At 39.6% G+C, this 27,999-nt stretch overlaps 1 protein-coding gene across 1 annotated transcript; it reads left to right on the top strand.

Annotated features, from left to right (window-relative positions):
• Positions 1-517: 517 nt before the first annotated feature.
• On the top strand, positions 518-27,334 carry zgc:63587 (uncharacterized protein LOC393431 homolog). Its single transcript, XM_062418419.1, has 12 exons — positions 518-615; positions 6,711-6,766; positions 7,277-7,376; positions 7,510-7,596; positions 8,055-8,178; positions 9,371-9,505; positions 9,974-10,091; positions 21,687-21,788; positions 21,996-22,141; positions 22,324-22,407; positions 22,598-22,655; positions 25,804-27,334. The coding sequence occupies exons 2-12, from the start codon at positions 6,740-6,742 to the stop codon at positions 25,867-25,869; spliced, it is 1,047 nt and encodes a 348-aa protein (XP_062274403.1). The 5' UTR covers positions 518-615; positions 6,711-6,739; the 3' UTR covers positions 25,870-27,334.
• The last annotated feature ends 665 nt before the right edge of the window (positions 27,335-27,999 follow it).

Genomic DNA, 27,999 nt, shown 5'->3' on the forward strand with positions numbered 1-27,999 from the left:
CTTGTTTTGATCTGGTTTGTTTGATTTATTTTATTTATTTATTTATTTATTTTACCCTCTGTAAAGCGTCCTGGGTTTTGTGACAGGCGCTATATAAATTAAACGTATTATTATTATTATTAGTAGTAGTAGTAGTAGTAGAAGAACATTGACTGTCATTTAGATTTAAAGTAGTTTCTGGACAATTCTTGGTAATAATATCTAACAAACAAACAAACAAAAAACCCTGAAACATAGACATGAGTTGACTTTTCCCAGTCCCAACATGTTTTTTTTTCACTAGGCTTAATGCAATTTGTAATAATTTAAGATAAATTAAACATTTCCCACGAATTTATGGGTCTGTGTGCGGAGAAGAAGTCATTACTACGCGAATTATTCCTTAAAGAAACTGTAACACTGCGGCAGCCATGTTGGATCTGACAGGCAAACGCTCTCCAGTGGCGCCGCTGTTCCCTCCGTTGAGCCGTAATGGCGTCAGTGGCGCAGCACGATAGGACGCGGGCGGACTCACTGGGACAGTTTCCGGGGTTTCCCTTCCTGGGCTGGGACAAGCGGCGAGAAGCAAAAAAAAACGTTCCTGTCGATAAGAATATTTCAAAGTCACACACTCAGGTAAGGCACTTGCTCTGTGGTTCTTTTTTATTTATTTTGTCCAAACCCAATCGGTGTGTATGAAGCGGAGCAGGAGGAAGACGACAGAGTCAAAGCTGGAGCCGAGCTGGCAACATGACACGATCCGCGGGAACAACTGTGGCTCGCTACAAAAGTTTTGACATGTAACCTTAACAAAAAGTTTCCCTGCTGTGTTACACTTACATTAGGTTTATCAAACGGGTGTCTAAAACGGGTGTCTGAACTTTAAAGGCTCTAATGTGGGTAAGTAGCTAAATGGTTTAATGGTATATAAAGCCATTGCCCCAGTGGATGTTTGGTGAAATCAGTCAGTGTCTGTCAGACTGGGTGTGGTGGACATCCAAATGTTACAGAGGCCTTCACACACACGTTTCAAAACTCCCCTGGTCACTGCCTCTCCCTCATTATTTAACACAGATGTCCTATCAAACGTTACCTCTTCAAAAACTGTAGTGATAGCCCAACACCTACTTAAAAATCACTCTTCAGCTCCTTTATTGTCCCATTGTCCCCACTTGATATCTTGAAGGGAAGGTCTCCCCCCCCAGTTTCCTAAATCCACCCCCCATATTATAAGACGGGTCGTTCACAGCATTGACTTTCACAAATTTCCTGTAAATCTCCTTTTGTGAAACATTCTTGAACTCTGAAATCGCCCTCTAACATCCGATAAATCTTTGACCTTTTGTAAAGCACATTGCCGCAAAATAAATGTCTTGTTTAGACAACTTCACAATAACACAGGGAAACAATCACATATTCTCATTATGTGTCTGTCTAAGATGTGGCGGAGGGCCACTATTGAAGAATTATCATCCATCTTTGATTGTGTTTTTGGCGCAGTGGAAACATGAATATTGCACTTCCTTTTCTTGCTGAGTGGGCACCATGGCAGACCGTGTGAGCTGTAATCTCAGGCTGGCAGCTGCACTTTTATTTCAGAAAATGACTTTGCTTTTATACCTAGCTGAACACAGATCAGTAGGACAACATCTCTAGGTGCTGAAAGACAATCCTGGACCTCTTGATTCCTGCGCCTTCACCGCTCCCTGACCTTTACCCTTCCTGCGACCTTATCTCACCAACACTGCCCGGCACAGGAGCGCCAGGGAAGGCATCTGTCTGACACTAGAAACTACAAAGTGGGATGTTTCCTCCCGCTTTGCACTGTAGTGTGAATGGAAAAACAAAACCTGATTCATGTTGAAAGGCCCAAGTGGACCGCTGCAATTGTGTCACAGGAATGAATGATGTTGTTAAACAGTTGGACGCTAAATCCACCAGACTGTAAAACAAAAATACACATCTTAGAAATAACTTTGACATTTCAAGTACTAATATTATTTTAATTGCAATGACCTTTGACTTTTTACGTAGTTATTTCCATTATTGTCCAACTTATTGTCTCTTTCAGACACTCGGCTAATCTTAGTCTCTAAATTGCCACGATAAAGTGAAAAATGTCCATCATGATTTTAGAGAGACTTGTGACATCTTCAAATTGTTTATTTTGTGCAACCAACAGTCAAAACCCAATGATATTCAATTTACAATGATACAAAACATGAAAAATGACAAACTGGGACTAGTAGATGTGTCGCTTTTGATAGAAACACGAGTTAAACGATTAATCACTCATCAAAATTGACAGGACTCGATTTGTCTGTTGTTTGACTGCCAATATTACTACCTGACAACGTATGAGAGATTAATGTAGAATATAATTAAGTATAGTAGAGCTGCAGATTGTAATCATGATTAATCAATAAGTCATTTGGTCAATAAAACTTCAAAATCAGAAAATGGTTAAAAATGCACATCACAACATCCTGAAGTCTAAGGTAACATCCATAAATGTTTTATTTTATCTTATTCAACTATGTAGTAAAAAAAACAGTGATGTAAGACCAGGAAAAGTAACAAAATTGTCAAATTAATGACCTTTTAAACCAGCAAATTTTCCTTTTTTAGTCATTAAATTATTTAGTCATGATTTTTTTTTTTCATACGATCAACTGCTTTCTAAATAACACATTTTGACTCACAGTTGTTATTTAATCCATAATTCAATCACTCATTGCCTTTCTCTCTCATAAAAATACCAATTAATTAAACATAATTACATAGACTCAGTGACCAGAAATCAACTGCACCTTTTACTGTAACCTAATTTTTAGTTTCACAATGAATCATTAATATAGTTTATTTGTTTTTTCTCCCCCTTAACTCGAATGTGCCGTCTAGCAGCTGTGTTAAGATAACATTTTGATGCTGTATGACTCCCACTAGTCTTTAGTCATTTCCTCTCTTGTCCCCATCTTCATAAATGGTCCCATCCTGTACTTTAAACTTTGTGTATGTGTTACGAGCAGACCTGCTGGTTTCCTCCTGGTTGAAAGGCTTTTTTATTCCGCCTATTGTGACTTTTTTTTCCCTCCTCTCTCTCGGGATATTATGAAACACTAAAAACCACAGCATAAAAAACACACTATCATATCTTTATTACTGATTCCCATCATCGCTGCCACTCCCCCAATAACTACTTTATTTACGAGTCAATGACCTGATGCAACCCAGTGTCAAATGGGGTAACCAGTATTTTTTTGTAAAAATCTGATTTTATATATACAGGAAAATAAATGTGAACTAAAATGTGGAATAAATATAATCCACTTTTAGCAACACAACACTATGTTTAGTAACTAATTTGTCACAACATTTTTAAAAAAAATTGTTGTTTTTAGTGCATGTCCTATTCAATATTGACATGCTTTAAAATTTAAATGTAGAAATATTCCAAAAATGTTTCTTTTCATTTGATGTTTTAAAATGCAGTAATGATTTGTATAAGTACACTTAAATACACTGTAGGTGGATGAAATATTTAATATTTATCATTCTTTGTGGTTACACCATGGGACATTTTCAGGAGCATTCAGCCTTACTTTTGGTTTTAAAAAAATGGTGCAAATGTTATTTCAAATGACGTAAAACAAAATGTACATGTTAATAAACCTTTTAAAACAATTTTTAAAGATATTTTTGAATTTCTCATCCTGCCAACCCTTATATGTCACTGGCCCTTACACGTCCAAACAAGCCAAACATCAATTTTTTATGTTCAGTCAACTGCGTAAACAGTATGTGGGGGCCTCTGCTGTGTTCAGCTGCCAGTAAATTACCATTTTTTTGTTTATTATGCCACTGAGTTCACTAAATCTCCACGGTGTGAAATTACTGTCGCAGTGTTTCCAGTAGACGTAGAGAGATCCTTAATCCACAGAGAGAGAGAGAGAGTTGGGACCCCTAACGTCGCTGCCCCTTCACGGCTTCACTCCAGCCAATAAATCAACTTTAAATGCATTACATACTAAGAGCTTCGGCTTTAGTAAAGTGGCATTTTTCCCTTTTGGCCTGTTTAAACCCCCCCTCCACGTCTGGCCCCGTTAATGGCTGGTGTGGGTAAGCAGCTCAGCGGCCTGGCTGATTAAATGGCCGTTATTAAGAGAGTATTATTGAAGTGTGCCTCCCGCCTGTCTGTCCTGTAGTGTTGTCTTTGTGATATTAGCACTGTGATATTGGAGCACTTTAATTAATCGGCTGCCGCACTAATACTGGTTCCCACAGACCCCGTCTGGGAGTGTGTGTGTGTGAGAGAGAGTGTGTGAAAGTGTGTGTGAGAGTGTGTGTAATATGTACTGATACTCTTGTGTGGGCCTCTACATTAACTCAGATGTTAATTGACAGTGAAAACACATTAATTTGTTCATTAATGTCATTCATTTTGTGTTAAATCTAGGGTTGAAACTTGTGATTATTTTAATTAATCGCTTGCTTTTTATATAAAATGTTAGGAAGTAGTAAAAACTGTCATCACAGATTTCTACAGGCCAAGCTGGCATATTCAGATGTCAGCAAACCCCAAATATATTAACTTTATTGTTATAGACAACAAAGAAAACCAGCAAATATTGACCCATGAGAACCTAGAACTCAAACATTTTGGGTATTTTTGCATAAAAAGTGACTTAAGTGATTAAAGGGTTATTATTTTATTTTGTATTTAATGGTTATTAACTAGTTAATTGACTGTTTTTAGCTCTATATTTGCTGATTTTTTTTTTTCTGAATTCATGCTTTGGTGAAATCCCAGAACTCAAACAGACACGTTCAGATGTCTTTATGTGTCTGACTGCCAGTCCAAAATCCAAAGATGTTCATTTCAGTATCACAAAGGATCAACTAGTAGGACTAAAGGAGAAAATCAGTAGATAAGTACGTTTGAGAAGCTTGAATCAATGATTTTTTAGTATTTTTGGCTTAAAAATGAACCAATATTTTTTACATTTGTTGTGTTTTTTATATATTTTTGTTTTATGCGAGTTAAAAACATAATCCTATGTAGTGGTTTCTCTGACACTTCTGTTGGGTGCACATGCCTAGAATCAGTGATTATTTTGACTTTTAGAACATTTTTAAACTTTCTAACAGGACCTTGTAGACTCTTCATCGTTTTTTTAACCTTTTGAACTCTACGTCCCTAACTTGCCACTCCTCCTCTCTGCCTCCTCGCTGTCCTGCATGTGCTTGGTGGTGAATGTGGTCCGAGGTGAGGCACGTGTTCCCCCTCCTTCCCCGGCCGAGCTGCCCTGTATAGGAAAGACTTCAGGAACCAGGCGGATAAACATCTATTGTTCTCGGTGTGGTGAAACCACCCTGACAGTGTGACAGATCTCTGCCCACTTTCATGGAGACACCAAAGCCCCCCCCAGCTACCCTCTAATACTTTGAACAGTGTGAAATGGTTCCCCAAGTGTCACATGCCAGCGGAGGGAGGTCACTTCAGGTTCCCATGCCACCTTTTTTCCCCCACGTCTAACATTACGTAACTGGAGTGCATCTCTGTTTGGCAGCAGACGGCAGCCTGCCTCGTTCGAATGCTTATCACACTCCACCTATCAAGGGCCAGTGTGTTGGTGATAAAATGGAGCCTGTTCTTCCTGCTCCGTCATTATGTAGCTAATATATCAAGCCGGCTTGTTGCTCTGTCGTCTGCTCGGGGGGTTATAGAGCGAGGCGGGAGCTCAGGGGTACGACAGAGGTGTAACCGTTTTAATGGAGGTCTGGGAACAGAGGTGTTGCCCACAGCTCGTTATCGCTGCTTCTTCCATGTGATAGCTCGACTTGACGGAGCGGTGTAGTCGTCAGCGTGAATGTCGGGACTCACAGTTTGTTGATATAAACATCTCCGAGATGTCAAGTTGAGTCGTGTTATTTAACTCATGCTTCAGAGAAAAGGATCCACATGATGACAAGATTAATATATCTGTGAGATAAAGATAAAGCAGGTCTCTGTTGAACCTGTCGAATGTCTCTCTGGGGGATGTGTGGGAGTTTTTCAAAGTCTAATTTGAGGTGGATGATATGACAATTTAAACCACAAGATGATATAAATTAGTACACCGTATCTCCAGTATCTCCAAAAGAGTATATCAGACCATTATTGGTGATTCTGAAAATCAATGAATTGGACAGATTTATGTCAATATTGGATTTATATATGACTTTTTTCATCAATATATTTACCAGATGGCAAATGTGCTGGATAAATTAAGATTGACATGTAGTGTACTTATCCTGTATCCATTGATTTCCCATAAAATGTACTTTACATACTCTATATAAACATAAAATATCATACTGTATGTCATTATTGGTGTACAGTACTGGTATGCTTCAGAGAAAAGGACCTAGTGGATGACAAGATTAAGATATCTGCGATATAAAGATGAATCAGGTCTCTGTTGAACCTGTTGAATGTCTCTCTGGTGGATGTGTGGGAGTCTTTAAAAGTCTAATTTGGGATCGGTCATATAACAATTTAAACCATGAAGTGAATACATTTGTCAAGAATATCTCCAATATCTCTGTGAATATTGAGCCATTATTGTCACTAATTGGTGAAAATCAGTATTCCTGGAAGAAGTGTTTATCTGCTAGAAGGAGTGAAGTTCCATGCAACTTTTTTATAGGCACAATTTATCACTAACTCCTCTTTTTTTCGTCACTCACAGGCTCGTCAGCCATCCAGTAAACGGTAGCGATGTCTCAATCTGGAGAAAAAGGGAAGGTAAGTAAGGTGCTAAAATGTCATGACATCATCACAGTTTGTACTGTACACTGTAACAGATGATTAGAGAGTGTACATGGGGGTCTCTAATAAGGCAGTGGTGATTCAGACTCATAGCACTCGTAATCTCATGCACACACTCGCACAGGCATCCAGAGAGGATATCCTGTATAAATGTAAGTCAAGTGTGTCATGGCTCGGCTTTATTGCCTGTTGGAATTTCTCAATTATATGCATCATCATCAATCTCGCTCTTATAGACTCGCTTGCACCTTTTACATATGCACATTATAAACCCATGAAAAATGTCAGGGAGGAGTTGGTTAGCTAGATTTACGGAGCCAAAGAAAGGAGTTATAAAATCTTGGAATGCAGTTACTCACACACAAGAAAAAAAAAGAGGGATTACATATTTTTGTGTATAGTGTAATGCTTCCTTATTAACTGCAGAGTTTTTGTTGAACCATTTGTATTGTCTTATTGTCATTTTGTCTTTTTTGTACCCTACAGTTCCCAGATGCAGCAGGTTATGTAGGGTTTGCCAACCTCCCAAACCAAGTGCACCGAAAATCTGTGAAAAAAGGGTTTGAATTCACCCTAATGGTTGTAGGTGGGTAATTACTTTCTCTCTCAGATTAATTAATTATAATATATATAATTTATAATATATAATTTAGACTGTAGCCAGATAAATGATTTCTTTAGTCAATAGAGTTATAGGTTCCTCTCTCATTGTTTTTCAGGGGAGTCTGGTTTGGGCAAATCGACACTTATAAACAGCCTGTTTCTTACTGATCTCTACCCTGAACGCTACATCCCTGGTGCTGCAGGTATACTCCCCCATGTGCACACACACACACACACACTAACATACACACACATATGCACACACAGATACGCACACTGTAATAATGGAGAAATGTCTGCTGCGATGTCTCCAGCAGAGCATTATTTCAACAGGAATGTTGGGAATGTCTTAGTCTCAAAATATGACCCTGCCTTCTTATGACTTGACTTAGGTTAGGACTTGTTTTGGCTTTAAAACAATTATCCAGGCCCTCCGTGGTCATTCTGCACAAATAAGAAAACACATACCTCAGTTTAAGTGACAAAAAACATATGATTTCACTTTAAAAGGTATGAGTCGTTCATGCAGCGTGCGGTTTGTTTAACAGAGCATGTAACGGAGGCAGGAATTTTCAGATATTAATGTTATTAAATCTACTTGGGTACTGAAGTGCGTCCTTTTATTTTACCTGCCAATTATTCTTATGGTCCTCCTCAACAGAGAAGATTGAGAGGACGGTGCAAATTGAGGCGTCGACCGTGGAGATCGAAGAAAGAGGAGTGAAGCTTCGCCTAACTGTGGTTGACACCCCTGGATATGGAGATGCCATCAACAGCCAGGACTGGTGTGTTTGTATGCTGCAGAGGAGTGAGATGTGATAACAATGTGGATCATGTTTCCTGTCCAGTGTGCTCTCTCATCCTTCCCTCCTGTCTTCAACAACTCCCTTTCTCAAGTTTCATCCTAAACTCCCCGTTGCCTACCTCTCCTCCCTCCGCATTCCCTCTGTCTAGACTTCCTTAAAGGCACTTTTTATTGTGTGTTTGCTTGTGTGACACTCTCATGTTAGTGGTGTTAAAGTAGCCTCCCCGTGAAAGATCCCCTTCCTGTTGATTGGCCTTAATGGCAGTATTATTATACTCCTGGACCCATGTACTTTCCTGTGAATGACACCAAAAACACAAAAGTTCAAAATAGGCCAAACACAAGAAAAACAGTCATTTCTCCTTTGATTCCACTCTGCAGTTGGTGTATATTTCAATTCTCTTGATATTTATATTATTAAAGATTAAAAGTATGTTAAGTCATTAGGAGTTGAGCACTGCTAGGATATAAAAGGCTCTTTAACAGAACAAAGGTAATTTAAGTCATTAGTCACGTTCATGAACCATACCAGCAAACACAAGACAGTCTATTGATATGTTCAGCTACATTACCAGCAATAATAAAGCTTCAACAAAAATAGAAAGGACTACATGTTGACCTAGAACTCCATTTTTATACTGTGCTGTCTGCTTAGAAGATGGAAAAATTAATTCATTCATTAGTCAAACCTTGTCCATATTGCACCAGCCAATAAGTCATAAACAGAGGTTGTGAAAATCAAAAAAGGAAAAAAGGCAAGTCAGTTCTTGTGAGGGATCAAGAGATCACTGAGAACTGCAGTCACTTTCAGGTAATGAAGTCATTCCTGGGAAGGATTTGAAACCCCAAACCTGAGATAAACAGTTTAATATGACAGCAGTGATATATCTCCTGACTTACAACCCCAAAGCACTTACTTTGAGACTCCAAAATATTTCTACTCTGTATTTTATTGTTCATTTCTAAAACTGCTCATTGTAGGTTAGTCACATCAAATCTTTTTAAGCTAAACGTTTCTGGCACAGTTCAAGTTTCTCATCATATTTAGTATATTATTATTTATTATTATTATTATGATTTAGAGCCTTTGATTGACAGTTTCTCCTTGATCCCCTTTACATACTGCTTACATTTCTGCTTATTTCTTTTTTTGGTTCTATTTACAACGTCAGCTTTAAGACCATCATCCAGTACATCGACAATCAGTTCGAGCGATACCTTCATGACGAGAGCGGGCTCAACCGAAGACACATAGTGGACAACAGGGTGCACTGCTGCTTCTATTTCATTTCTCCATTTGGACACGGGTAAACAAACGCATTCGTATTGACATCAACAGCCAGCTGTCCATCTGTGGTTTACTTCTTCCTGTACATTCAAGATCACCTGATAGGAGACTGAACTACAATTTATGGTTCCCTTTCTGAAACGTGGCAAATGTATATATTTAACTTTCGTCTAATTTTAATATATTTTGTATTATATATTAACAGTCAGCAATCACCCAGCAAACGGGGGGTTTGCCTGAACTGTAGTATCTCATTTTCACTAAGTTTTACATTTAACACCGAAGCAGCCACTTGTCTTGGATGACTATTGCTTTGTCTCTCAGTGCTATCATGTGTTTTACATTACATTATCCAGCGTAATCACCTGTGAATTTTCTGTTTGCCCCCAGTTTCTCACAGGTCTGTTTTTTTCTTTTCAAAACTGTCTCTTCCTCTTGTGTTTTAATTGTCCTTTTTTTCCTTTTGTATCATATTTTTCTTTCCTAGTCTAAAGCCTCTGGATGTGGAGTTTATGAAGGCCATCCACAGCAAAGTTAACATAGTCCCGGTCATCGCTAAGGCTGACACACTGACACTGAAGGAGAGGGATCGCCTGAAGAGGAGGGTAGGTTTAATGATATGTGATCTACACTTGCCTATTGTTTTCTATATACAGAAAATTTCATAAACTTTGCCCCGTATTTGATTCTTGGCACAAGAAACTAAACACTAAACAGCTGTTGCCAGGTTGTTGTTTTCATAATTGTTATGTTGCTTATTTTTATCCAGGTAGATGTGTGGTTTAGCAATTAAAAGTACATTACCAAAAAATATACTAATAATAGCGAAATCACTTATCCATCCCCTTTGGCAGCCCAGTGTGTCAGACATCTGTGTGTTTGTGTGAGACGGCGTACATGTACTTCCCTGGGTGATTGCAGTGATATATAGCTTACATTTTTGTGTTTTAGATGATACCGCCAGATTGTTCAAAAGTACAGGGAGGGACAACATGAGAGAGGAAAGAGTAGGAGGTACAGAAGTAGGAAAAGAGTGTTGTATATAATATCGACAGAGCACATCTCATCCAGTCTCAATCCGTCCCAGATACTTCCTTTTGGAGCAAACCCAAGTGTCTGCCTGGCTGCACGCTCCTCAGCTTCCTGCTATCCAGAGGTGGAAGGACACAGTAGTGCGATACAACACACACCCGTCACAGCAATGTGTTCAGCTGATAACCTCTCCCATGCAGGCTGAGTTAATAGGGGATTCCTGCTTCTGTGTTACTCCTTTCCTCTCTGATACAGCATCAACAATCAAAATGTTGACTTTTAAATATGAACAATTTGTTGGTGAACACTTCAGATTAGTCAATCTTTACTTCTGGGTTCACAAAAAAATGCAGGCGGTGTGTGGGCTTTTGTCGCAGAATTCTATTTCGTCACAGCTCTGTCAACCTGTGTGTTTTTAATTGTAAGTCAGCCTGTCTCCCGACCCCCCACCTACCTCGCATTCAGGTCTCGGAGCCGGTGGTCTGGCAGGCACTGGGCTGCTCGGCTGAGTCCAGCTCCGCTCTGTTCTCTTAAGCAGTGGGTCTGTTTTGTTGAAGGCTCCGACATTCACATTGCTTAAAATCACTGATGCAGCATCTTAGGGAAAGAAAAGGTCACAGCTTTAGGACACAAGTATAGTCTCTCTTCCTACATATCCTAAGACAACATGATTCCACATTTATAACAGTAAAACAATGCAAGAGCTCCATAATGGTGCTTATACTATATCTTCAATAAGAAGCAGAGTTGCTCCAGCCTCAAAGGTAAAATTCATTGACCTTAAAAGACCTACCAGCTAAATTATACTCTGTAGATTTGTTTTGTATTGTGACATTCCTCAAACCTTCTGAGTGTTCTTCTGGCACTAAGATGGGAACAAAACCATGTTTCCTGCCACAACTGACCCCCGCCCCAAACTACAGAAAACCCCCTAACTTGTTGGCTTTCAGCGTGCAGCAGGTCAACTGTCTTGCTCAGAGTTTTGACCCATCCCTTGTCTTATTTTCTTCATGTTTTGCCTCCTCAGTGTAAAAGTGTATCGAATAGTGAGAGAGTTACGGATTATAAAAGTGGTAAAGTGAAAACATGGTAACAATATCACTCTGATCTGACCTCTTTGCTGCAGTGCTGTCCAGCAGGGTTTGTTAACATGCTCTGCTAAGTGTTCCCTTAACAGACATTTCCCAGTGTACACTAAGGAGCAATTAGCAGCTCTAAGCAACAAAATGTACAAACATGCATATAAACCAAGCACACAAATCCGTAACATTCTGGCTATTCCATTTTTTTAAAAAATGTCAACACTTCATTTATTCATAAGTTTAAAAAAAAATTCTGGTTAAAAATGAAAAAATGGTTTAATTTAGCTCTGTTTTATTTCATGTCTGAACAAGCCATTACTGTCAGGAAATAGAGTGGTTTAATTGGGCTATCTTCCTCACATTTAGACATGGCACCATGTATCCCTTAAGAGGGCATGTAATTTGAGCTGTCTCCTGTTTGGTAAAATTTAGGGCAGATACAACTTTTTATCTTTCTTCCAATTCCTAAAAAATAACTGTGCTGCAGTAGAAAGAGCGCGCAAAGTTCTTCCCATCACCATCTATGTCTTTGATCTGGTTTCTGAATGTTCGTTTACATTCTTCCCTGTCCCAAAATGATTCTGTCCCAATTACAACTGAAACTGTTTTGGTCCTGCTAATAAAGTGAAAAGTTAAACTAAGGAAAATCAGTAGGTTTCCACAGCTGTACTTTAGTTAATTTGTAAAGTTCAGACACAGTTGCACAGTTCAGAGTGAGTCTACTCCCCGCTGTATCGGTCCACATTCTTTGACTATTAAAACTATTGAAACATTACAGATTTTTTATGACATAATGACTTGCATTTGATTTAAGCTTTTACCTCTACAAAAGATGTGGTTTGGGAGGAAAGTGGAAAATCCGATTGCTTACTAATATTAGATCAATTCGGAGTAGTCAGACAATAGCAGTCATATAAACCCGCTGTCCGATTTCCTGCCTTTAACATTTATCACAATAATCTGGTTTCTTGTTTGCACGAACACGTATTCATGCAAAGCTTTATGTTAATGTCCATTCATGTCTTTAAGTGTCTCTAAGGTAAACAAATGGTATTTTGTTGCTTCGATCAGATTAACTCAAGTGGCTCTTAGGTATACACGCCTGATTCCTGTCATACAGTGCTGCGCCGTGGAGCTGGCCACCAGGCCTTCCTTTGAGGTCAGAGCGCCAGCAGCCAAGAACCCGTCAGAAAGCTGAGGGCAGGAGAGTGATTGATAACCCCCAGCTTTCCTCCCACAGTATTTATTAGTTTGTTTTTTCTCTAGGCACTTTCTCACCGTTTGGAGCCATTTGTCTCTCAGTTATTTGGACCCCCCCTTCTTAAAGCTTGTGTAGCCCTTTCTCGTATTATTAGGGGGAAACAGCTTGTACAAAACAATATAAGTTTCCTGCAATGTGTCAAGACTATTCCACTGACAAGACACAACCTGTTGCCTTTTGCAGATCAGGTTCACGGACAAAGTGAACAAACCTCCCATCATTCAGCTTTCATCCCCTTCGTTCACTTGTTTCCTTGCTGTTTTCCTCTCCTGGCATTGCCTCGCTCAGCTGCCTTTTGCTTTCTTCCTCTGCCTCTTTGTGTCCTTTTTTTTTTTTTTTTTAATTTGCTCTAATGCCAATTTCCTTCACCGGGGTCGCTGTGGTCTCTAGCTCATAGATTGCCCTGAGGAGGGTATATTGAGGGCTGATCCTCTCAGTCTGGGACCTTGCAGTCATATCCTGTGTAGGGCTTTAGTCTCAAACAGCTTTACTGGTTGTTTTCAGTTTGAACATAGACAATGGTACCCAGCTAGTTCAGACTGGAAACTTGATGGAAGCAAAAACACCAAAATGCGTAGTTGAATAAAAAAGTACTATTTGTGTCGGTTTTTTTCCAAATGATTCTGTAGATAGAATAATTAATTGATTTGTCAGCCTCACGTTAACAGTGTGGTAATACAGCTCAAAGCAAAGTCCTTAAATCTGGTGCATTCGAGTGCTGGTGGGAAGCTCAGACATACAACACCTCGTCTCCTAAACCCTTCTAAATGCATAACTATTAATAAACATTTCATGGTGTTTTGTGTTCATCACTTGCCTTCTTGTTGGACTTTTTAACTTTATAGCTCGTTCAGTTTGACAGTCGAAACTAAGTTTTCACCACCAGACCGTGAGCCTGGAAGACTTTTCAAAACAATTCTGACAGTTTTTACTAAAACCTGAGCATACGCCGTGATGGATTACCAATTTTATGGAAACTTAGCTGTCTTGGGGCCAATAGGTTTTACGTCTTGACACATTTCTTTTCACACTTCACTGAAAAGCATTGAAGCCACGTGTTATCTACACAAGAAGGAAGAAAAAGCATACTCAAACATCTTAATTCCCAGTGCTAATTTCACTACAGTAATAAAAGGATAGCAGAAGCAGATGATGTATTTTTGCCATAAGCTTCAACCTAAAACAGTGTGATATCTTCTTTTTTTTTTTCTTTTGTGTGAAGACTAAAGGCCGTTCTCCTAAGCCAGAGGTCAGGGAGGGCTAGAGAACTCAGCTCCTCTGTTCTCGCACAAGGCTCGAACAATAACAATAGTTCAGCCTTTTTTTCCCTCCCTCACTCACTTCTGTGTTCCTCTCTTCTGTGCCTTCACCCCACTTCTCTTGTCACTTCCCTCAGCGTCCTCATCCCTTCTCCTTTCTTCTTTCAGACACCTTTTTGTCCTTCCCCGTCCATCTCTGCTCACTGTCTCCCATGCTGAACTTTCCCTCCCTCAAGTTTGTCCCCTCAGCTGCCATATTTCACCCCTGGCCGAGGCGCTGTCACAGTTTTCCCCTCATTGTCTGGCTCACTGTCGTCTCCCCCAGGCGCTCCGCCGCGCTCCTGCTGTGTGAACCAGTTGTACGGCCCCGCTGGGACACATTATCAGCCCCGGACTGTTCGCAACGGCCAGTATTGTCACTGAGTCTTCTGAAATTGCAATAACAGAAAGTGAAGCATTTTTAACACAGGGGTAAACGTGAGTGTCCGAGTTTGTTGAGAAAGAAAAGGAAATTATGAGCCAGGTATAGGGGACTGATTGATGGTGTGTTATTTTACTTCAGTTTTGATGTTCAGCTTCACTTCCCTCCAATTTTGATTTACTTTCTTTGTGCACATTTAGGGTGATGCCCCAGGAGTAAAGATTGAGTGCCTATTACTTCAACCTTACCTCACTCATCCGGTGTGTATGTGTGTGAGCAAGAGTGTGTGTAAGTCCTCGGTCAGCTTGTGCCCCGACTTTTTCCTGCCAGTGTTTCAAACACGCGGACATATTTATTTTTCTGCCCTCCAGCAGTCATTGTGCCAGGGCATGCTTCACGTCTCTGCAGATTTTAAAACAATAAATATGCATTTTCCCTCACGGAGCAAACAGATCTTTTACACACAATCATCTATTCTTAAGAAGTCAAGAAAGTTGGGGCAGACTACAGTGAAAAAACAGCAGGTTTCCTTGTTCATTTAGAAACACTGGAAAATCAACCTGGAAAGATGTTTTCCGGACTTTACAGTGCTGCTAATGAGTGATTTTTAGGTGTTGAGATCCTTTTGAATACTAGACCAAGTCAGAAAACCTGAAGTGTGGTTGAAATCCTAAACTCGCACTCACTGTCCCCTTCTAAATCTCACTTAAACACAAGATTACATGAATAGCTCGATTGTTCCTCTCCATGCTCTTTGATCATAGGGAGAGGTGGGTGGTCTTAACTGTACTAATACTTAGCCCAGACAATAGGAGGGAATGAGGGTGTGTGTGTGTGCGTGTGTGTGTGCATGCATGCGAGCGAGTGTGTGTTGACCACCGTTCCTCAATGATGCCTTCATTACTTCGTTACTATGGCCGTGGTGACTTCCGCTGTGTTTTCCATCTGAACAAATCCAGCTGTTTATGGTCTGGTCAGTTCCCGTCTGGACTGTCCACTCAAGTCTCCAACCCTGACTGAATATATCTGGAATGTGTTTCTGTGCATGTGTGCAAGTGTCTTTAATCCTGTGAACAAAAAGGTATTGTTTTCCCGGTGCTGCTACGTGTCAGTCTGTGCTGTCTTTGTATTTTTAGGAAATATCTGAGTGGACAGTCTACAGGTCGGAGCGAATATGAAAGTACATTTTCAGCCTCTCTTGCTAGGCCATCCTCCTTTTTCTGCTGATCTGCTCACCTCACCTACAAACCGAGCATTTGTACAACTACTACGTAAACTTTTCCTGGACCTGAAGCCAGATTATACCAGTTCTGAAAGTGAGGCAGCAGTCGTGTGTGTGTGTGTGTGTGTGTGTGTGTGTGTGTGTGTGTGTGTGTGTGTGTGTGTGTGTGTGTGTGTGTGTGTGTGTGTGTGTGTGTGTGTGTGTGTGTGTGTGTGTCAGTCTGTGCTGTCTTTGTATTTTTAGGAAATATCTGAGTGGACAGTCTACAGGTCGGAGCGAATATGAAAGTACATTTTCAGCCTCTCTTGCTAGGCCATCCTCCTTTTTCTGCTGATCTGCTCACCTCACCTACAAACCGAGCATTTGTACAACTACTACGTAAACTTTTCCTGGACCTGAAGCCAGATTATACCAGTTCTGAAAGTGAGGCAGCAGTCGTGTGTGTGTGTGTGTGTGTGTGTGTGTGTGTGTGTGTGTGTGTGTGTGTGTGTGTGTGTGTGTGTGTGTGTGTGTGTGTGTGTGTGTGTGTGTGTGTGTGTGTGTGTGTGTGTGTGTGTGTGTGTGTGTGTGTCAGTCTGTGCTGTCTTTGTATTTTTAGGAAATATCTGAGTGGACAGTCTACAGGTCGGAGCGAATATGAAAGTACATTTTCAGCCTCTCTTGCTAGGCCATCCTCCTTTTTCTGCTGATCTGCTCACCTCACCTACAAACCGAGCATTTGTACAACTACTACGTAAACTTTTCCTGGACCTGAAGCCAGATTATACCAGTTCTGAAAGTGAGGCAGCAGTCGTGTGTGTGTGTGTGTGTGTGTGTGTGTGTGTGTGTGTGTGTGTGTGTGTGTGTGTGTGTGTGTGTGTGTGTGTGTGTGTGTGTGTGTGTGTGTGTGTGTGTGTGTGTGTGTGTGTGTGTGTGTGTGTGTGTGTGTGTGTGTGTAGGAGGCTGGTATGAGGTCTAAATCCCTCCACCCCGCTTATATCAGGTATTGTTGGGGCTCTGTCACCCCCTCAGACTCCCTGCAGGCAGGAGAGAGCTGGTTAGTTGAAAGGCGTTTCCTGGCAAGAGAGAAGCATTTGTTCTTGTGTGTCTTAAGGTTAGCAAATTAAAATTGGAAACTTCTTTTTCTTTTTTCTTTTTTCAAGAATAGTTGCAGGAATCTAGCTAGGCATCAGCTTTTTCTTCTCCTTTCATCATCACTGTTTGTCTTGTAGCTTAGGTATTTAATGGGTGTTGTTTCTCCAAAGTCCAAAATATGAGTTACAGTGATGCACAGATCAATTCTCTTCACACAGTGTAAATGTTTATGTTTCTGGGCAAATAATCTTAAAATACACGTGTGGCCGCCGTCTGCAGTATGAAACTTTCAACCATTAGACACTTAGATTTATAACTGGAGACACTGGTACTCATCACAATATTTCTTTTTAAATGAAAAAATGGGTTGCGCCTTTATTTAATGTGAAAAAAGAACATAATTTAATGCTTGTACACAACTATATTTCACATAATTTATTGGTTACTGTCACAGATACACTGCCTCCCTCCTGAAGTCTGATGATTTAGCTGCAGTCAGATTGTTCTGCGGATGTTAACTTTTTTTTAGAGTTTAAATACAAAACATTTTCAGACTGTAGATTTTTTTCTTTCAACTGTTGAATTAACAGTTTGAAATATTTCTCCAAAAGTAAAAGACACATTTCTTAGATGAGATCACATAGCAATCATAGCAAAGTCTCCCTCAGGAAACTGTTTAGCCAAAGCGGTAACCCACTCAGAACCAAACATATTTTGTCTTGTGATCACCTTACTTAGTAGGTGATGATATACACTAAATACATGACATTTACTGTATGTAATAGAAGCCTTTTTTACCTGGAGGTTGATGTTTTATTTCATATTTACCTGTTTACAGAGGTTATGCTTTATACAATTTATTTATTTGTTATTATTTTATTATTGAGGTGATCTTTGTTTCATGTGTGGTTGCTCACTTCCACAATAATACAGTGTGGAAGTCCTCATAATATAAGGAGGTGTGTTCAAGTATGATTGTATTAAAAGTGTTCTCCTAATGTGAAGCAATTAGGCAAAATTGTAAACAAGGAAATGGGCAGAAAACCATATACGGCAAAAATGTGTCACTGGAGCGATTGTGAACTCTGATAATAATGAAACACAAACACACTTCTCCACATGCTGTTTTTTGTATTGTAAGCCATTTGGTGTAAAACTCTCACCTTGTGTTTTTAATAATATTGAATGCTGATGCTTGACCTTCGTGCTTCGTTAAATTAGTCCTGTCCACAGAAGAACAGATTTATTTATGAATAGGATATATTTCATCCTCCAGAGATCAAAACTTTAATCCACACAACCCCTTCCTAGGCCTGTCAAGATAACTACTTATATTTGGACGATATATTGTCTCAGAAATTATCACGATAAACAATATTATTGTTATTTAAAGACCATTTTATACCACTGATATAATGATAATATAATAGAATAAAAAAGCAAGGAGGGCGGTGGGTGGGATTGGAGAGTGGGCACTACGATTCTGTAAAAACACAGACTGCCATTATGGGCCGAGACAGAGTTATTTACTTTTAATTCTTCTGCAGTCTCCAACCAGGACGTGCACAGTGAGGAATGGAGGACACTATTCGCTTAGCCAATGTGATATAAATAGCCTCTTAGTTGTTAATGTGAAGTGTGGCAATACTGAGATAAAAAAATGATCAAGGTCATGTCCATGTATCATACGATAAGTCCATATATAGACATGATGATGTTGATAATTACGTTATTGTACGATAAATCGATAACGTAATTATTGTGACAGGACAAGGCCCTCCCACCGAAATTTAATATAATTTAACCAAATGGATGTAGAAGGTGCAAAGTACTTTTTATTACGTAGACACACAGTTGGACCTACAGGAACCTCACGAGGGCCGAGATCTCTCAGTAAAATGGACTTCACTATGGCCAGGATTTTCCTTGAATAAACTCTGCAGTCCCGGGGGGGGGGGTGCTGTCTCAGTATGAAATCAGGTTTAGAAGGGACTGAAAGCTAATCAGATATGCTACCTCTATTGGCAATGATGCACCGTTTCATTCCCATGGCCGCTGTGCAGAAGCTGGCAGGCAGCTACGAAGTTACATAAACGCAGCGTAAACGTGCTGCTGGTCTGTTCCCTTTCTGAGTTCCCGATCCTTGCTCTTCTCAATCAGGGTTGATTAGTGTCGAGATGAAGTTTGATTGTTTTGTTTTTCGGATTTTTTTTCTCTCTGTGCATTGTTGATTTCCTAAGAATGCTGTGGTACATGTTTCTACTTCCAAGTATTGTTCCCCGTTAAGAGTTTTATTTTAATGGACACACACACACACACCATGCCAGGCCCGAGGAGGCTCAGCTGTCTTCAACAATTGCACCACAAATCTGTGTAATTGTGAGTGACTTGTGTGTTTGTGCGTGCGGTTACCTGTTGAGCGTTCGCCACAATCCCCCGTCTTTTTGTTTCTTTGTATTTTGCTCAGTGACATTTGTTTTCTTACATTGTTGTTTGTCCAGGATTCATTTCATTCTTATTGCTTCGCAGGTGTTTGAGTCATTTGTATTTGTGTTGGTTTGAATGAGCAAATCACGAAAATATTATTCCCTCTGCAGCTTGATGGCTGATCCCTGTAATGATGGGTTTGCGCCCCTGTTTCATTATGATTGGAGGTTTTGGTTAGACCTGCTGCACAATTGCAAAAAAAAAACAACCAAAAATTGCTTAGCCATGTCTCCCACTGTATAATTAGATCTATGTATAGACCTGCAGGTGTGCTATATTTGGGTCACCGCTACAGTATATTTGATGCTGCTATTCCTAGAAGTGACTTTACACTGGAAATACATGCCTGTTATGATTCAGCTAAAATTTGTCTCGTTTCAAACCAATTTTTCTAGCTGGGCAGCATCAAACTCCACCCTCCACCCTCTTATAACTGCCCACCGTGATGGTATATTTCCACAAACAATACTTCATATTTAGCGAGGTGAGCCAGAAGCATAGGGCGATAAATCTTGGCCTTCCTTTTCTAATTAATACCGAGGCAGAGTCTTGTGTGGCATTGTTTGTCCCCCGCCCTGACAGCATTGAGTGGACCAGCAAGGCCAACCATAACAGGGGAGGGAGGAGGGGGGGCTGTATTATAGCCGGACAGGATGGTCATAAAGTCAAAATGGCTCCCACTGCCAACATCTCAGTGCCAACGAAAATACACAACTACAAGGAGGAGGAGAGACTAGTGTAACATTAAGGACTATGGCCTACATTGTGTACAGTAAATCACCAGGAGACAACAGGGATTTGGAGCAGGCAGTGATTTTGACATCTGATTATCCCCCGAGAGGTCTTGATTATAGGTGCCAGGTTGTACTAAACACACGTTACAGAGCACAATAATTCAGGTAAACAGCCATTTCGCAACTTTTGGCTTAGCAAGGTCTGGCAACAGACGATTGCACGTCATTTATTTATCATTTCGGGATATTTAGTGGAAGTTAGCACTCATAAAATATGTCCCAAGCTGCGTCCTTCTAGGAAGTGACTTAGTGATGGATGTTTGTACTGGTTGTTTAATGGTCTTTCAGTTCAATTTTTCCTGTTTTATATCATTTTTTATCTGAATTGGTCTCTATCTTATCTGCTTGTGTAACTGGATGTGTTGTTTGTTACATTTTTCCTGCCATTGTGTCACATATGTTTATTTTCCCACTGTGAGCAAAGTTTCCCGAAATTCTCCTCGCTCTGCCCCACCAGAATGATGTTTATCCAGCGTCCATGTTGGAGGGATCTGTAAATCGTGTGTGAGCGAAGGAAAAGAAACTCTGGTCCTGTGTCACGCTCTCCTCTGACTCCTGCAAAGCCTGTTTGTTTTTAGATCTGCCCCACAACAATACCCAACTCTCCCCGCACACACACTATCTCACACATACTGCGCGCAGAGCTCACTGAGAAAACAAGCGACAGCCATAACAAGAGCTCAAACAGGAGCTCCGCTCTGTAGGAAAACCTGTTCTCATGTCCCAGGCTTCTGACTAACTCACCACTGTCCTATTATATACCGTACAGTACATGAAAGTCCCCAAAAAGTCAGGAAAACAACACTTGACATTTTTTGGCTCCATTACATAAGACTACATTGTGGATTTAAAAATACTGCTCACTGGAAAACAAAAGACAAATGCACCTTTGATGTTTAGAATAATAAATACTGACATCTGTCGCTGAGGTAGCGGTGAAGAAAGCTCCTTTGTTTCAAGCTTGTTTCTTCACCGGTCGGCCTGCGAATAAAGGACTCGGACTCTTTCAGAACTTAAACACACACAGACCGTTATTATTTTTTCACCTGCCTCTCGGTCTCACCCCACTTTTCCTCCACGGGGGGCTTTAATTAAATGTGTTGCTGCAACAACAGGTACTCACTCACACCCTCTTATTAGTCTAAAGCGCCCTTTTACTTTCTGTTTATGGGTCAGAGCTCCAGCTGTATTTTTTTCCATAACACTCAGAATGTAAACAGCTCATTTATATATTTCGATGAGTTACTGAAATCTTTGTAATGCTTCAATCACCTGGGAATTGTGCAAGTGGCAATAATACTTTCACTCATTTTAGATTGAGTTTTAAACATTGCCAAAGTTTTACAGTTTCATGAAAAGATATTTTGAAGAAGAAAAGAGACAGGGAGAATGGTTACAGGTTTTCTGAATGGTTAGAGCACACATTTCCCTTTAAAAAGTGTCAGTATCTGCAGTGAAACGTTGTGAGGTTCAAGAGTCCACTTCTCCCCGTGCAGCGGGACATGTCTGGAGGTCACAGTGAGGCCACGAACCGGCTGGCTCACCCCCATATTTTTGTGTTTCTTCAGATCCTGGACGAGATCGCAGAGCACGGGATCAGAATTTATCAGCTACCTGACGCAGACTCTGATGAGGATGAGGAGTTCAAGGAGCAAACGAGAGTCCTCAAGGTGAGACGAGGCACACACAGCTGACTGCCAGCTGATGTTAAACTACGTCAGACTTTTCCATCTGCTGGTTTAGCGATAGATACCAGTCCCTTTTCCATTCATCCTTGCTTCCCTTCACTGCATCTCAACACCTTTGATACCTTTATTGTCTCTTCCTATATCCCTTCCTCTGACTTTGTCCTCTGACCTTTTGTCTTCCTTTCTCAGGCAAGCATTCCCTTTGCTGTGATTGGCTCCAACCAGCTGATTGAGGTAAAGGGAAAGAAGATCCGTGGTCGTCTTTACCCGTGGGGAGTTGTGGAGGTGGAGAATCCCGAGCACAATGACTTCCTCAAGCTCCGCACCATGCTTGTGTGAGTTTCCCTGGCAATAAAATCTCCTAAGCAATATGATTTAGGGAAGGAAAGTCTTTTACAACCTTGACATAAACTCTTCCTCGTCAAGCTGGTTGTAAAGTCCACTCGAAAAGTTTAAAAAACAAAGCTCTACTGCCTCCTAGTGTGTGACGACAGGATTACATGTGTACTTGTTGCAGGACTCACATGCAAGACCTGCAGGAAGTCACTCAGGATCTGCATTATGAGAACTTCCGCTCAGAGAGGCTGAAGAGAACGGGCAGGTGAGATGCTGCTATATTTTTTTAAGCTTCTCTGGTTTCAAAAAGTTTTCTCTTTTTTTCTGTAAGACGTCTTCAAAAGCCCTTTTGGGTTTTTTTAAATCACTCCAGTTCAAATTCCTTCTTTACTTCTTTCACTTGTTATTTGTGCAAAATAAACTCAACTTAACTCGTGTGTTTTGTTTCCAAGCAGAGCTGCGGACGAGGATGTGATGGATAAGGACCAGATCCTGCTCCAGAAAGAGGCCGAGGTAAGAACACACGCAGCTCCAAGCAAACTTTGTCTTTGTCCCTGGTTTCACTTTGTACTGAAATGGGTCTTTGGTGATCTAATAACAGCTGGATAGTTATAAATAGAGGTGTGCAGGCACCAAATACAGATTAAAGGATTGGCTCAGATGTTTTCAAGTCCCTGTTAACACAATATTCACATGCCATATATACACCAAAAGATGGTTTTGTTCATTTGTATCCTTCCTCTTGTCCATACTGGTGGTAAAGCTATCCTTACCTGCTGTCCACAGTCATCCTTCATAACAAACATGCATTGTAAACTAAACTGGTTTCTCAAATCAAGTGGGAAACTTCCCAAAGTTATTATCTTTTCAGTACAGCACAAGTGCATTTGTGAGTTCTATGTAGGTTTGTTTGTCAGAGAGAAAGCTGGCAATAAACCTGCACGACTACCAGTATGTATCCCTCCAGGAAAACATAGACAGACACCTTTTAGAATATTGATTCGTCTCACTCAGAAATTAACATTGCATTTTAGCACCAAACGAGGACTGTGGATTTCCTCTGCTGTTTCTTACAATGTGGTGGCATTAGGAAGGGATTTGCTTCATGGTCAGTATATAGATGAGCGATGTTTGAAGCGACCATGAACAACAAAACACAACAGGTAATAAAGTGAGAATGCAGATTCATCCCGAGTGTGTGGAAAAACTGCTGCGTCATCGTTCTAGTACTTCTCTAACATACATGTGTGTCCTTACCGTTATAACCGTGGTTTGAGACTTCTTGACTCTAAACAGAAAAGTCTTATTTATTTCCACTTTCTATCATCCATATGTATTGTTTACCTTTCTGTCCACGCAGCCTGCAGGTCACCAGGCAATAACCTATTTCCTGATTGCTCTTGATTGGCCTGTTTGTACTGCTGCAGCGCTCTGTAGTGAATGGGTGGGGTGCAATCAGAGCTGTTTGTAAACAATGTGCCCAGGAAGGATATACCATCACTTCCTGCCTGGATGTCCTGGCCCAGTTTTATGGTGGGAATGACCTCAGTAATGTTTGGTGCCCAAAACAAAGCCAGAGAGACAGTGGTCCATTTGTTTACGTGGTGTCAGGGGTAACAGAGGAAATAAATTCAACAGAGGAAATAAATTCAACAGTAACTATTGTTGTTTTGACTTTATACATGAGATCTTTTACAGGTCCCTCGTTCACTAATAATTTCCTAGAAAGATTTAAGATATGTTCCTAAAATGTAACTGTTCTCATTACATTTCCTGGAGAGAAATATATGGTTTTGTAATACGTGGAAAATGGAGACAATGTTGAATTGGTACATTTCTAATTAATGAATTTCAATTAACTTGTATCGTAAACTGGAAGTTGCAGAACACAACAGAACTTTATGTAAAATGTATTAGTTTTTTGTTATAGATTTATACTTACTTTGATTGGATTTATATTTTCTCAAATAATTTAGACTTTAGCAGATTAGCAGCAATTTTTGGGTGCTACACTGCACAATAGTGTAAATACTGTATAACATCCTGGCTCTTCCTTAAGGTGGTAATTATATGCTAACCATCCCACAACATTGACTTAATTTTCCCTATAATTGGTCTTAAATTGCATAATTCATTTTAGGAAATATGGTAAGAAATTATTAAGAAATTAAACAACCTATCAAAAAGTGTTACCTAGAATATTTCCTTATATTTCTTTAATCTTTTTTTAGTCAATCTCTAACTTTAATTTATCTCCAGATTAAACGTTTATCTTCATGATTTTGCAGACCCATAAAACCACAGGACAGAAAGTCAAAAAGGGACACTAAACTACTCATTAAATCTCTTAACATGAACCATATGAAGTTCTCTCCTCAGCCACAAGATGGTGACAAATATTGACGATATATCAGTGTGAATTAGTTTCGTTTTTCACCCCAAAATCATTTACTTATTCATGGGTCAAGTTAAATTCACATTTACATTTGTTTACCTTTCGATCATTAATAATTGATTGTTTGGCATTGATTTTATGTTTCATTAATTTTTAAACAGTTTATTCTACTGCTATTACAGCCTAATAGAAATATAAAGTAATTAATAATATCCATTTTATCAAAACATTTTATTTACTCTTCAGTTGACTGAATAAAGACCTTCTGCAAGCCTCAGTTATAGCAGTGTATCAGGTTACTTTGTAAAAGTAAAGAAAATCCTTAAATATAACTTGGTTGTCTGTGAGACGCTTTTTCATTTTTTGGAGACGTTCGTGAGATGATCAGTAAGTTTAGTTCCTTCTATAGATAGCACATTTTCTTACAGTCATTGTGGTAACCTGAGTGGAGCTCTAAAAAAATAATATTTGCAGTTTTAGACTTTCGGTTTTGGTTTTAAACACACATCGGGGTAAAACCCATTGTCTCCTGATGCTGTTTTTAAAGTAGAACCGAAAACTCTAAAAACAGCAAAAATGCTTCAGTCTGTCTGTACGTCCAATTCTGGTGAATGTGATCATTCAGAAGCACCTGGAGCCATAGCTCAGAAATAGAAGGGGAGACTGTGACCATATTTAACATTTGTTTAGAAACGGAATCATTGACACAAATGTTTGGTGTTCATCTGGATTGTTTAGATGAAGATGTGTGTGAAACATCCACGTTTTAGAATTTGTACCTCCTTTGCAGCAATATCCATATCTGAAGCATCGTCTGCTGTCATGGCAACAACTTTGTGTCCCATCAGAATCAACTTTATAGGCCAAACATGTGAACACATACAAGGAAAATACACTTAATGCCTTTTTATTTAATTCTTTCAAAGTCTTCACTACAAATATTATATGAGTCTGGACAGACATGGATATAAACTGGAACTTGACTGGTTTGTGGAGGCGTACAACCACAAGGCGATATTTTAGTAACTCTACTCTTACTTTCTAAATATCAATGTTGTCATCTGTTTATTCCAATTAAGATGGTGTGTCTGGAAAACCCTTCACTTCCCAGCAAATATTTTCCTGCAATGACCTTTTAATCAGTGAATGTTTAGAAAATATAAAGTTTACTGAAATGTGCTACTTCTTCTCAGCCGCTACAATCAGTTAAACATAATAAAAGTTGTCCATCATCATAATCTTGTTTTTGATTTTTTCCTCCTGCAGCTGAGACGTATGCAAGAGATGATCGCTCATATGCAGGCACAGATGAAGATGAAATCAGACGAGTGAAAGGGTCGAAAGCAGAAGGGAAGCACTGTGATCCAAGAACCCCACACGCACACACACACACACACACACACACACACACACACACACACACACACACACACACAAACACACACACACACACACACACACACACACACACACACACACACACACACACACACACACACTCTTGGTCCTCCTCTGAGTCCATCCCTGTCTGCTGCCACCGTTCACACCTTCCAGGAGTATCCATATCATCATCTCGGCTCCTCTGCACACCACCACTGTTCCTTCCCTCCAATCATCCATCCATCAGATGTTCAGGAGCTCCTCACTGATGTTTTTTTTTCTTTCAGTCCATATATCAACGATTTTTTTGTGTCCTAGTTTACCGAGAGCAACTGTATACATTTAACTTACGGTGAAATGTTCGTATAGTGAATAATTACTGTTGACGAATATCTAAATCTTAACATTATGGTCCACAGATCTGCCAGCGACAACGGTACTAAAAGGTTTTGCCATCACACTAACTATGTTTACAAAAGTTAGTCCAGGATTCAGATGGCGCCATTTTCCATTTATTTTGCTGTCAGTTTTAAACTAGTTTTGAACACTTTTTTATCTTAAAACTTAATAATTGTTTGCTTCTCATGTCTTTCTATTGGTTTATGAGTAAATCTGTAGTCCAACATCTTTACCTCTTGATGGTTTCAGACCTTCAGTGCCTCTTAATCACTTCACAGCTTTAACGTTAGTTGAATATTGTTTGTACAATCATGCAATAACTACAAATATCACCACAGTGAGTAGGGTTAATAATGAGGTTACCTTCCATGTCGAGAGTAAGGAATGTGCTGCTCATGTGCCGGGATATCCAGGGGAATATATTTGTCCTTAATTGTGTTAAAATAGAAATATTATAAAGCCAACAACACAAACTACTAAAAATAAGTACTCAAATAATACTATGCTGTTATAAAGACAAACACTCAGATTGTATGAAAATGTGTCAAAGTGCCATGTTGTTAATATATTTGTGATCTTGTTATCATTGAAAGCTGAATGATCTTAATGTCTGTGCCAAATCACGACTACAGACTGAAAACTAATCGCACTATCCGGTCTGGAAACTATACGAGCTCAAATTTGTTTCAGTGATGTTATTTAAAGTGTAAAATTTCCCGTTCGTACACTACACGAGTCTTCATTGTGTATTTGGGCTTTTCCACTCCTATAAATCAATTACTATATTATGCAATTGTAAGTGTAAACTCCCTCCAGCCTTTTGTTAGCAGCAGTTTAACTTTGCTACTACTGATGTGCCATTCATAATGTTTTGTTTTGTTTCTCTCGTCTTTTGCTCTCCTATGCAAGTATTTGTCGAAGTTACTAAGACAAACATGAATATGACTTGTTAACCACATGTCCGTTTTTAGGCTTCAACATTTTTTTTGTATTTCTTCTTAAATAAAGTTTGTTTAGAGAAAAAAAAACATGACAGTTGTTGAATCTGGGTCAATTTTACAGTCATATTTTTCTTTTTTAACAATTGGCAGCAACTCCTGGAAAACAAAGGTCTCTTCTATTATATAATAGACATCTTACTGATGTCAGTATGTAAAGTAAGTTTTAAAAAAAACAACCAAAAAGGTGATTTAATGCCAGTAAAACAACAATTTCTAGCGATACACACAGCTTAAAGATTTTCTACATATGTTAAACGTGTAGGGTGAAGCTTCAGTTTATTGCGTCTCCTCACAACTTATTGGACATTAAAAGTAACACCCTGCTGAAATATTTCAGAGGAGTATTCAAAGAATGGAGTTCAGGGAAGAGATCCAAGTTGTTTTCTTGCAACACAGTTTAGCTGGAGAGATATTTAGGATCTTATATTTATGTTCAGTCTTTTCAACGAACTTTGGATCCAAAACGTCAGCAAAGCACAAATGCAAATGAACACGAAGTCAGCTCTCAGTGTAATTTGAAAAAAAGCCTTTAATGTGTCTATATTATGTTTGACACTTAACGTGATTCAGCTCTTTTCTAGTGCATCAGACGACCGGTGAAGAACTTAAAGTTGTAGGAGGTAAGTGGTAAATGCAGTTTTTTTGAGGCAGCTATCACTCCATTGATATAAATAATAAGTGT

Source organism: Scomber scombrus, chromosome 4 (assembly GCF_963691925.1).
Source record: "Scomber scombrus chromosome 4, fScoSco1.1, whole genome shotgun sequence".
NCBI classification, from domain to species: Eukaryota; Metazoa; Chordata; class Actinopteri; order Scombriformes; family Scombridae; genus Scomber; species Scomber scombrus.